Source organism: Aquarana catesbeiana, linkage group LG07 (assembly GCF_042186555.1).
Source record: "Aquarana catesbeiana isolate 2022-GZ linkage group LG07, ASM4218655v1, whole genome shotgun sequence".
NCBI classification, from domain to species: Eukaryota; Metazoa; Chordata; class Amphibia; order Anura; family Ranidae; genus Aquarana; species Aquarana catesbeiana.
In genome coordinates, this window is record NC_133330.1 from 62890655 (window position 1) to 62903411 (window position 12757).

Sequence of the window (12757 nt, forward strand, 5' to 3'; positions counted from 1 at the left end):
CACTGTTTGTTCTCAGCACTCCCAGTTCTCTGGGGACTCCCCTTATAGTGAGGTGTTCAGTAGTTTTATCACTTTCTGCCCTTCGGTAACTGCTATACTTACATACAGTGCAACATGTGACTCTTGTCACCCTAGGCCAGGAAGTGTTACTGGCAGCATTACAGTATGGGGGGGTAGTAAACAATAATGCAACCTCCACATCTAAAGCACTGGTGAGCTGCAATTTTAAATTTTTGTTCTTGTGTTTAGATAAATCTGGTGGTTTTAAACCTTGTTTTCAAAAAAATGTTGCCAGTATGCAGGGCATACACCACTTTTTTTTTTTTTTAAGGTTAAATCATTATCAATAAATAAGTGCACATATTTTTGAAGGTAAAAAAAAGTCTTTTTTTTTTCCCCCCTCGCAGGAAACTGCAAAGCATTCCACTTGTGATCAGTAGATTATGGGTGCAATGCCAGACTCCTGCAGATTCTTCCTCCACTTCCCTGCCTGTATCAGGAGAGCTAGAGAAGGTGTCAATGGACCACAAGTACAGTGATCACTGCACTTGTATTCTATTGAGAACTACTTGTTTGTCTGCTACAATGGCAGTTCATTCAAAGATCACTGAATGAATGATGCAGCTCTGTTGGTGAAGTCCTGCCAATTTCAATAGTAAAGCATCTGAGAAGAACCCCTACACAAAGTCACAGGGGTTTATTTGGCAACATGTTACACCCTAAATCCAGGTGTGTAATGTTTCAAAGGGTGGCGTTAGCCTTAAAAACAAAACCACAATCACTACTTTGGAAAATCTTTCCATTGTACAAGTCAGACTACCATTATCATAATAGTCAATTCTCAGTAGGGACAAGGACAACAAAAAAAAAAACCTGGCTACCATTCCACATTAATATCTAAAGCCTCGTACACACGTTTAGATTTTCAGACAACCGAATGTCCGTTTTTTTGTGGCATGCTAGTCTCATGTCGAAAGTCAAGAGGTTACTCAAAATAGAATATCAGAAGTGACGTAATGTGTTGAATAGTTTTGCATGTATTCTTTTGTTTCTGAGCATGCGTAGTCTTGCTCTTACAATTTTTTTTTTTTTTTTTGTATGAAAACCGGACTAATGAAATGAAAATCGGACGTTGAGTTCACATCTGACAAAAATGTTAGTCTGCACATCCAGCTTTTGTCTGACAAAAAAGCGAAATCGGTTGTCGAAAGCACCGTACTAACGACCCAAAAAATCGGCAAACAGCTCATCGTATGAATTTTTCCATCTGAATTATGTATCGTGTGTACGGGCCTTTACTCTGTTTAGTTTGCTGTCTTACCTGTTTTCCTGTACAAGTAAAATGCATTGAAGAACAAAAAAAAAAAAACGAAACAAGCTGTGCTGAAGATATTTTATGATTGTTAATGCAGCATAAAAATATTCTATGTTACCTCTCAAATTGACCTATTTCCATTTGATATCACATACAAGTGCTATATGATCAGAGGGGTGTGAAACACTGGGCAAGGCCTGATGGCTGGTGACCTCTTCATGACTTGGCATTGGAATGATTTGTTCTACTTCTAAACTATCAGAGTCAATAAATATATAATCTAGACAGCCATGGAAGCCCCCTACATAATTGGTGTAAGCGGGCTCCCCACAAGCACTCTTCAGTTTTAGAGGGTGGCTAAGAGACATATTACAGCGTTCCTCCTCCCCATTGGACATCCAGTCAGGGTGGTCTTCAGAGATGGTCCCATCTTTCACAAAGCTGTTCATACCGGTAGAAGGCGTGCTATTAAAATCCCCACAGAATATGACAGGAATGCCGGGGTAAAGTTCATAGGCCACATGTCTAACATGGGCTAGAGCCACAGCCATTTGTATCAGGCGAACGTTGCCTCCTAGAAGGATGGAAAAGAAAAAAAAAAAGTGAAATTATATATTTTTTTTTTTTTGCTGCAGCTCGATATGCTTTTTCAAAATGGTTTTATTGCAAACTTGTATGAGAGACATACTCTGCAAAATGGGGTTTATTTTTGCCAAGATATAATCTATTGTAAAAATATTCCCTGCCAAAATTAATCCCCAGGTCACAGCATTATTGGACAAGATTGCTTCACACCAGATGTGGGACTGCGATGAGCGAGCACAAGCACAGTCCCACCGCATGGACAAGGCAAAATGCCTCATCTCCTATGTGCCCGAGTCACACCCCTGGAACGCATAGTGTGGCAAGCAATCTGACACGAACAGACACAGGCTGGGAAGGTCACTAACTGACACGGATGTCGCTAGTGACACCAATTTAGTGATAATACTGTACTAATAACACTGGCTGGGAAGGAGTTAACATCAAGGAGCAATCAAGGGGTTACTGTGTGCCCAACAAGTGTAACGTGTGTTGCTTTTACTAAACAAATTTGGCCGATTTTTCTCTCTGCTTTTCAGGGAGAATAAACCGCCAGATTGATCTCCGTGTGTGTTTGTTAACACAGAACTCTGGCCACAGCCAATCAGCAGGTGTACAGCCATAATCATTGGCTGTACCCTGCTGACCAACTCATGCTGTGTCCAATCACAGCAGATGTGTGCGCCGGCAACATACCCATGCCGCCCAGTCCCAGAAAAAAAAAAAAAAAGAAGAAGAAACAGTGCAATCTGCCAAGCCCAGCACATGATCACTGCGCTGATCTCAGCCGGATCGCACTGCAGGCGGTGTGAACCCGCCCTCGCTGTGCAAGTATCAAATGCTCACATGTAAGTCAATACAATGTCATTGGCGTTTTTAGCAATCACAAACCTGTGAAAATTCTCTAATGCAAGTTTGTGGCGTCAACAACCCAACATTGTTATCTTTTTGGCACCAGGGACAGCTTTAGTGGAAGAAAATTTTGCAAAGGCCCATAGGAAAGGAAGAGGAAGGTGTTTGCTATGGTTGGAGAGGTGTTAGTGCCTCAATCATCCCGACACCATGGTTGATATGGTGTCAGGATGATTGAAAACGCATTATTTCTAGAGGTCGACCGATATATCGGCCGATATTTGGTGTTTTTTTCTTAATCGGCATCCAATTGTGCTGATAAAAAAGGCCGATATAACTCAGCGCGACTTGTAAATGACTTCTGAAGTCAATACAAGTTGCCTGTAATCTTCTGTGAAGCACTTCTCTCCCCTCTCTGGGCAGCCTGCCAAATCTGATAAAAAGAACCTGAATTGATACAATGTTTACACTTATGAATGAACTGAGCTCAGTGTGTAGAAGCTCTCAGTTTAACCATTTAAAGACTAAATCTTTTCTGACATTTGTTGCTTACAAGTAAAAATCCTGTATTTTCTGCTAGAAAATCACTTAGAACCCCCAAACATTATATATTTTTTTTTAGCAGAGACCCTAGGGAATAAAATAGCGGTTGTTGCAATATTTTATGTCACACGGTATTTGCACAGCGGTCTTTCAAACGCAATTTAAAAAAAAAAAAAATACACTAATGAAAGCACATGCGCAGTTACAGGGTTCTGCTCCTATGAGATTTGAAAATCTCACGGAGGTGGACCCAACACCGCTGATGCGATCGATGATGCTCTGGTCTCTACTCGCCCGCTGCTCACCTTCAGTGCAGCCCAGCTTCAAGCAGGGCACAGACTGGTCCACGGCCCGGGGGTTGGGGACCCCTGTGTTTAATTTTACCTTTACGATTCTGTTATATTACACAAAAGCATTCCCTTATTCAGCAGAATGTTGATAATATTTGGTGATACAGTTCTAAATGTTGCATTGGGATAAATGACAAGAAATGCATTTTTTTTTTCTAATTTCTGTACCAATTGTTTCTCAAAGGAAATAAAAATACATGTATATAAACTTGCTACCAAAGCCCTATCTGCCCCAAATGATATAGAATACACTGGGCACCCTGGTTATGTTCGGGCCATGAACCCGCAGGGATGTCATATTGGGAGCAGCATATGTGGCCATAGACAACAATGGGACCGCCAGGCATGGGGATGCATGCAACATCTGTGTATTCCCCTTCTGGTAAAACACAGTCTTGCATTGGACACGGATTAAAATGCCCACTGTGAACGAGGCCTTAGGGAGAAAAGAGACCTGGGAGTCAAGTAGTTTAAAGTGTTACTAAACCCAGGACCCTGCATTCACTATATCTGGTCTCCTACAGTACACAGAACATGAAAATGCAATTACTGTATTTTAGTAAATATAAAAACGGCTAAATACCTTTGCTTATAAGCAGTGTATAGCAGTCTTCTGACTTCTAAAAAGTGTCTGGCTGAGCACTCAAAGTTTGTAGGAGTTTTCATTCTCCAACTGTCCTATGAGGCTACACGACCCCTGACTCTCTGTTTAGACAGTGCTGATTGGCCCTGTGCCGATCACATGCACCTTTCCAAAAAATAAAAATAAAACTTTCAAGCAATACACACCAAACTGAGCATGTGTAGAGTGTCTCCTATGGCAGTTGTTCTCAACCTCGGTCCTCAAGTACCCCCGACAGGCCATGTATTGGGAATTTCTCTTATCTAAAATGGCTGTCCAAAATACCAAGCCATTGACTCTGATTTAAAACACCCGTGCAAGATAAAGGAAAACCTGAAAACATTGCCTGTTGGGGGTACTTGAGGACCGAGGTTGAGAACCGCTGTCCTATGGCTCTGTACTATCAAATGGATTGGGGACTGTGAAAGAAGGGGAGGATCAGAGAAGACAGGATCAAAACAGCCTTTACGCAATGCAGAGGATTAACCCCTTAGGTTTCACAGTGAGTATAATAAGCAAGCTTTACTGCATATACAGACTGATATTATTGTTGTGGGTTTAACACTTAAGGAATTACCACTTGCTACTGATAAAGGAAAAAAACTTTTGCTACAAGGTGAGTTTGCTGATTGCAATTCTGTAACCTGCTGAATGAGTTCACCCTTATGCTGTAAAAAGGATAATTGTGTTCTTAAGCATATATAAAATGTATTGAGTTCTCCCAGAGAGGAATGTTTTATCAACAAGACTTGATTTTCTCTTAGAGTGCATATGAAAGTGGAGTATAACTGGAGCTTTTCCCTCACAGTGACTATTTAAAGAATTATTAAACCCTCAGTGTTCCTTAGTTTAACACATTGAGGACAATAAAATAAACATTCCCGGTAAGCCAATGTCAAAATTCTTACCCCAGCACTTGTTTACAACATTCTGCTGGCTCCTGCTCTCTCAGAGCTGCTTCCCTAAACTTCTGGTCTTTGCAAGAAAGAGTTAATAGTAAAGGATGCAGTCTCCAGCCAGTCTGTTAGCTAGGAGGAGGAATGCAGGGGAGTGTCTTGCATACTAGGCTATGGGGCTGTGCGTTTCTATTGATGCACAGTGTAGGGAGACACAACTCTAGTACCTGCATGTAAGGATAACCCTATAGGATGCTGCAAGAGAAAGAAGCCACTCCAAAAGACAAAACAGGAAACCTGAGGCATTGGACATGTCACCAGCTTAATCACTTGCCTACCAGGCACTTACACCCCCTTCTTGCCCAGGCCATTTTTCAGCGATGTTGCACTTTGAATGACAGTTGCGCGGTCAAATAATTTTTTATAATTTTCTTCACACAAATAGAGCTTTCTTTTGGTGGTATTTAATCACTGCTGGGTTTTTTTTTACTGATGTGCGCTGATGAGGCGGCACTGATGAGCACTGATAGGCTGAACTGGTGGGCATTGATGAGGTGGCACTTATGGGCACTGATGACGTGGCACTTACGGGCACTGATGAGGAGGCACTAATATGCCGCACTTATGGGCACTGTTGGGTGGCACTGATAGGCAGCATGGATGGGCACTGATTGGTGCCACTGGTGGGTACTATTTTGTGACACTGCATTTATTTATTGTAATCAGGGCACTGATGATAAGTGCCCTGATTACATCCCTAGATGTCCCCCTGTGAGGAGATGCCGCTGATCGGCTCTCCTCGCCTCACACTCAGTGTGTGAGGAGAGACGATTACCGGCACCTCCTTGTTTACATGGGACCGGCTGTGATTGCACAAAGCCAATCACATGTTTAAAGACCCGCAGCTCTTCACAGAGATCGGGGTCGCACTGTGTCCTAGCAACATGGCGTGGCCGCGCGAGAGCAGCTGTTCTGGGACACCGTCATACGACAGTGGGCGGGCAGCAAGCAGTTAAAGTGATACTAAAGTCTCATTTTTTTTAAAGTTAAAAATAACAAACATGTTCTACTTACCTGCTCTGTGTAATGGTTTTGCACAGAGCAGACCAGATCCTGCTCTTCTCAGGTCCCTCTTCGGCACTCCTCGCCCCTTCCTTTCTGGGGCACCCAAGCCGAGCCACAAATCTGTGTCCATTCAGACATGGAGCCGTGACCTGGCCCCGCCCCCTTTCTATCCTCGTTGGCTGACTGTCTTTGATTGACAGCCACAGGAGCCAATGGCACCACGCTGCTGTCCCAGCCAATGAGGAGGGGAGTCCTGGGTAGCCGAGACACTCCTGCAATATTGCTGGATCTAGATGGGGCTCAGGTAAATATTAGAGTGACTGAGGGGGGCTGCTGCACACAGGTGTTTTATCTTAATGCATAGAATGCATTAAGATAAAAATGCTTCTGCCTTTACGTGCACTTTAAACTAGAACATAGGCAGGCATTAAAAGGTAAAGGAACTGTGTTCTCAGTAAGTGAATAAATCAGCTGCTCTAAGTTTCTTTGGTCAACAGCTCCACATCTGCTCCTTTCCTTGCTCCACTTTTCGTAGAGCAGTCCTCAGAAGAACCAAGTTATCCAGAACAGCCATATTCTGTATTGTGTTTCTAGTGCACATTACAAAATATTTACTTGAAGCCTGCAATTCCAACTGCCCCCTGTGGTTCCATCCACAGGCCTTCACCTTATTATAGCTCTGTAGGAACACCATAGTGACGCAACAACCACAGCGGGGGTGCAGGCATCTGACACTACCAGAAGTGTCAGGTTCTGAAGAGCCTTTAGTCAGTGTTCCTCTTCAAGGCAACAAAGATCCTAGGCACCAGTTTGCTCTAGACAAAGGACAGCAGTTCTTTTTTCTTAGCAGACTTTCCTACATAAGGGCTCATCCAAGGGCCGTGGAGCATAAAAACCAGCTGTATATCTGTGCCTGGGAGTGACAGGTGTTGCATACAAATTGCCAGTATGCAGCTGTACCCTGGTAACATGTGCCCAGGTATGGATGTACGCATTTATATGCTTAGATCTGTGCTTACCAAAGTACAGATGCATCTTGTCATTGACGCAACATCTGTGACTTCCAGGCACAGAAATAGACGCTTTTAATATCGTACAGCCCTGTGTTCAAGGCCCTGAGGCCCATTGTTTCTATGTAAGGTCTACAGAGAGGCTTCGAATTGGAGATCTACAACCACAGGATCATTATAAATGAAGCTTACCGTTGGGGTGAAAATAAAGATGTGTGTTGGCAAGACAGATTTTCTTAGACGGGTCTGCTGTAGACTCAAGAACTGTCACCTGAAAAATAACAAAACAAAATAAACTTTTTCATTGAGGCCATTGATGATACAGTAATAAACACTTCTTACTGAAGACAGAGTGGAAAGTGCCAGTGTAGAAAGCATCAATGCGGCCGTATGGTGGTAAAGTCCACCTCTGTGCAGCCACATGTATGTATACGGCTGGCAGGAAGGGGTTAAAGTGAGTCCTCAGCCAAAACTTTTTTCCCTACGTCTGGACACAGTGCTGGAGGGTCAGAATCTCTGGTTAAAAAAAAAAAAAAAAAAAAGGGCTGTGTGTAAGAGAATACGCATTCTCATTCCCACCGCTGACCTACTCTTTCTTGAAGAACCTTTGTCATCCGTCCATATTCCAGGAATGTTGGGTGCCAGTTCCTGGGCTCTTTGGTTCCATCCACCAGGCTTTATGTCACTACAGGACACAAGGGCGATGATAAGCCTGCTGATGGAACCACAGTGCTCAGAGGGTCCAGACATCCCACATACCCGGGACTGAGATGTATGCAGAAGATTCATCAAGATTAAAGAGAGTGAAGATCGGAGGTGAGGACGGGGGACGGGTCATGTTTACACTTCTACTCTGTCTTCTGTTCTGGAGGCAACAAGCGGTACTGCCGATTTCCTTTTTCAATGGTTACTAGCATGCTGGGAATTGGAGTTCCACAACACATGGACTGCAGACACTGCCTTGCTCAGGATCAGAACTGGTACTGCAAGAGATTCTGAAAGGCCCAAAGACAGTCTTACCCACTTTACAACCACGAACCCCGCTGTACCGGTCCCACCCCCTCCACAATCCTGGGCCCCACTGTACCAATTCCTTCTCTCCACAACCCGGGCCCTGCTGCACCAGTCAGTCCCTTCTCTTTACAAACCAACGCCCCGCTGTATCAATTCCTTCTCTCCACAACCGTGGGCACCGTTGTACCAGTCCCTTCTCTCTACAACCCTGGGCCCCGCTGCACCAGTCAGTCCCTTCTCTCTAAAAACCTGGGCTCCCGCAGCACCAGTCAGTCCCCTTCTCTCTACAAACCTGGGCCCCCGCATCAGTCAGTCCCTTCTCTCTACAAACCGGGGCCCCGCTGTACCAGTCAGTCCCTTCTCTCTACAAACCGGGGCCCCGTTGCACCAGTCGGTCCCTTCTCTCTACAAACCCAGGCCCCGCTGTACCAGTCGGTCCCTTCTCTACACAAACTTGGGCCCCGCTGCACCAGTCGGTCCCTTCTCTCTACAAACCCGGGCCCCGCTGCACCTGTCAGTCCTTTCTCCCTACAAACCCGGGCTCCGCTGCATCAGTCAGTCCCTTCTCTCTACAAACCCGGGCCCCGCTGCACCAGTCAGTCCCTTCTCTCTACAAACCCGGGCCCCGCTGCACCAGTCAGTCCCTTCTCTCTACAAACCCGGGCCCCGCTGCACCAGTCAGACCCTTCTTTCTAAACCCGGGCCCCACTGCACCAGTCAGTCCCTTCTCTCTACAAACCTGGGCCCCGCTGCACCAGTCAATCCCTTCTTCCTACTAACCCGGGCCCCGCTGCACCAGTCAGTCCCTTCTCTTTACAAACCCAAGCCCCGCTGTATCAATTCCTTCTCTCCACAACCGTGGGGTCCGTTGTACCAGTCCCTTCTCTCTACAAACCTGGGTCCCCGCAGCACCAGTCAGTCCCTTCTCTCTACAAACCTGGGCCCCCGCAGCACCAGTCAGTCCCTTCTCTCTACAAACCTGGGCCCCCGCGGCACCAGTCAGTCCCTTCTCTCTACAAACCCGGGCCCCGCTGCACCAGTCAGTCCCTTCTCTCTACAAACCTGGGCCCCCGCAGCACCAGTCAGTCCCTTCTCTCTACAAACCTGGGCCCCCGCGGCACCAGTCAGTCCCTTCTCTCTACAAACCTGGGCCCCCGCATCAGTCAGTCCCTTCTCTCTACAAACCCGGGCCCCGCTGCACCAGTCAGTCCCTTCTCTCTACAAACCTGGGCCCCCGCATCATTCAGTCCCTTCTCTCTACAAACCCGGGCCCCGCTATACCAGTCGGTCCCTTCTCTCTACAAACCTGGGCCCCGCTGCACCAGTCGGTCCCTTCTTTCTAAACACGGGCCCTGCTGCACCAGTCAGTCCCTTCTCTCTACAAACCTGCCCCCCCCCCCGTCAGTCTGCAACCCCGGGCCCCGCTGTACCAGTCCCTTCTCTCGGAAACCCCGGACCCCGCTGTACCGGTCCCTTCTCTCGGAAACCCCGGACCCCGCTGTACCGGTCCCTTCTCTCTGCAACCCCGGACCCCGCTGTACCGGTCCCTTCTCCGCTGTACCGGTCCCTTCTCTCTGCAACCCCGGACCCCGCTGTACCGGTCCCTTCTCTCTGCAACCCCGGACCCCGCTGTACCGGTCCCTTCTCTCTGCAACCCCGGACCCCGCTGTACCGGTCCCTTCTCTCTGCAACCCCGGACCCCGCTGTACCGGTCCCTTCTCTCTGCAACCCCGGACCCCGCTGTACCGGTCCCTTCTCTCTGCAACCCCGGACCCCGCTGTACCGGTCCCTTCTCTCTGCAACCCCGGACCCCGCTGTACCGGTCCCTTCTCTCGGAAACCCCGGACCCCGCTGTACCGGTCCCTTCTCTCTGCAACCCCGGACCCCGCTGTACCGGTCCCTTCTCCGCTGTACCGGTCCCTTCTCTCTGCAACCCCGGACCCCGCTGTACCGGTCCCTTCTCTCTGCAACCCCGGACCCCGCTGTACCGGTCCCTTCTCTCTGCAACCCCGGACCCCGCTGTACCGGTCCCTTCTCTCTGCAACCCCGGACCCCGCTGTACCGGTCCCTTCTCTCTGCAACCCCGGACCCCGCTGTACCGGTCCCTTCTCTCTGCAACCCCGCTGTACCGGTCCCTTCTCTCTGCAACCCCGCTGTACCGGTCCCTTCTCTCTGCAACCCCGGACCCCGCTGTACCGGTCCCTTCTCTCTGCAACCCCGCTGTACCGGTCCCTTCTCTCTGCAACCCCGGACCCCGCTGTACCGGTCCCTTCTCTCTGCAACCCCGGACCCCGCTGTACCGGTCCCTTCTCTCTGCAACCCCGGACCCCGCTGTACCGGTCCCTTCTCTCTGCAACCCCGGACCCCGCTGTACCGGTCCCTTCTCTCTGCAACCCCGGACCCCGCTGTACCGGTCCCTTCTCTCTGCAACCCCGGACCCCGCTGTACCGGTCCCTTCTCTCTGCAACCCCGGACCCCGCTGTACCGGTCCCTTCTCTCTGCAACCCCGGACCCCGCTGTACCGGTCCCTTCTCTCTGCAACCCCGGACCCCGCTGTACCGGTCCCTTCTCTCTGCAACCCCGGACCCCGCTGTACCGGTCCCTTCTCTCGGAAATCCCGGACCCCGATGTACCGGTCCCTTCTCTCGGAAACCCCGGACCCCGCTGTACCGGTCCCTTCTCTCTGAAACCCCGGACCCCGCTGTACCAGTCCCTTCTCTCTGAAACCCCGGACCCCGCTGTACCAGTCCCTTCTCTCTGAAACCCCAGACCCCGCTGTACCAGTCCCTTCTCTCTGAAACCCCGGACCCCACTGTACCAGTCCCTTCTCTCTGAAACCCCGGACCCCGCTGTACCAGTCCCTTCTCTCTGAAACCCCAGGCCCCACTATACCAGTTCCTTCTCTTTACAACCCTGGGCTCCGCTCTACCAGTTCCACCACCTCTATCAGCCTTCCTGTAACAATCCCACCTCAGAGCCAGTCTCATCCCACTCCATGGACAATGGGCCTCCCTGCACTCCTCTTAGCCCAGTCAGACACCCCTCGGTCCCTATACCTGTAGTGCGGAGGACCTCTGTAGGACCTTCTCCATGGCGGCGGAGTACTGGGACAGACGGTCCAGTAATGGTCGGTGTATGGGGTCCCTGGTGAGCGCCTCCCCCAGTAGGACGTCGTGTTGGCTGCACAGTCGGTAGCGGCTCCGGCGGTAGAAGGTGGCCAGGCCCTCGTGTTGTTTGTCCTTCAGGCGGAAGAGTCCGTCCAGACCGAAGGCCTCCATGGCCGGGCACAGGGTGTCGGGGAAGGCGGTCCGGTCCACCTCCTGCAGGCAGACCAGGTCGGCCCGGTACCCGGTGAGCTCCTTATGGAGGAGGCAGTGGCGGTAGTGGAGCTCCAAGGCGTAGGGGGCGCAGTAGGGAAAGAGCACGGTGCGGGCATGTTCGGTCTGAGCGTACACATCGGCCAAAACGTTGTAAGACACAACCCGGGTCACCGGAGGCTCCGCCGGCCTCTCTGTGTACAAGTGCCGCTCATCAAACGTACAGGCCCCGGGACCGGCCTCCACCGGACCGCCCACCTCCGCTTCCCGGCTCTCCCCGAACCGCTCCCCGTCCCCCGGGGTGCAGATCAGTTTCAGTCTCAAGCCGATGTCTCCGACCTCCGGGGAGAACACTCGCTCGCGGCCGGCCTCCTCCCACTCCGGGCCGGCCTGGCGGTCAGGAGAGTCCGCGGCTCGGGCCTGCTTGTACCAGACGAAGAGGGAGCGATCGGGATCGGCGAACTCCATCCGGAGCCGGGGGCAGAGCGGGAATCCGGCCATGACGTGCCGGGGCAGCTCCAGTTCATGACACATCGGGGGGTTCCGCTCCACCCGGTACGTCCTCCGCTCCACCACCAGCTCGGCCCCGTCCTGCCACGCCTCCGAGTTCGGGAGCCCCTCGGGCACCGGCTGTCCCCGATAGAAGAGGTGCACCGGGGGCCCCGGGACCGGCTCCTTCCGCTTCTTACTCTTGGTGGCGCTGGCGGAGATCCGGGCCAAGGCCTTCCCCACCGGCTCCGTCTGATCCCGCTGGAGCTGCCGCTGAGAGCCGAACAGGTTCAGGGAAATACTCAGCTTGGGTTCCGATGGGACCGCCCGAACCACCGCCCGCTCCATTGCACCGGCCCGGCCTGACAGCCGCAGCGCACAGCCAATCAGCCGGGATAGGCCGAGCATTGCAGCGCCCCCTACAGGAGCACTCCTCCCCCTTCACCAATGGTGTCAGAGTGATCACTACAGCGCCCCCTACCGGAGCACTTCCCCGACTCACACATTTCACATGACCAGGGATGGCAGCGCCCCCTGCTGGAGCACCTCAATTTCAATTCTGAAGGGTAATATTCTTCTTATTACTAATAGTGTAAGTAAACCCTCCTATCGTTTTCAGCCAAGGAAGCTGCCATCTTTGCCTTTGTTTAATCTACAACTGCCATGATGCTTCACATGTGATCAGTTATGACACCAGCCATT

At 50.3% G+C, this 12757-nt stretch overlaps 1 protein-coding gene across 1 annotated transcript; it reads right to left on the reverse strand.

The window, feature by feature from the left end:
• Nucleotides 1-1379: 1379 nt before the first annotated feature.
• On the reverse strand, nt 1380-12537 carry PDE12 (phosphodiesterase 12). The gene is made up of 3 exons (XM_073592246.1): nt 11306-12537; nt 7428-7506; nt 1380-1889 (listed from the first exon to the last, which is right to left on the reverse strand). The coding sequence occupies exons 1-3, from the start codon at nt 12461-12463 to the stop codon at nt 1447-1449; spliced, it is 1680 nt and encodes a 559-aa protein (XP_073448347.1). The 5' UTR covers nt 12464-12537; the 3' UTR covers nt 1380-1446.
• Between the last annotated feature and the right edge of the window lie 220 nt (nt 12538-12757).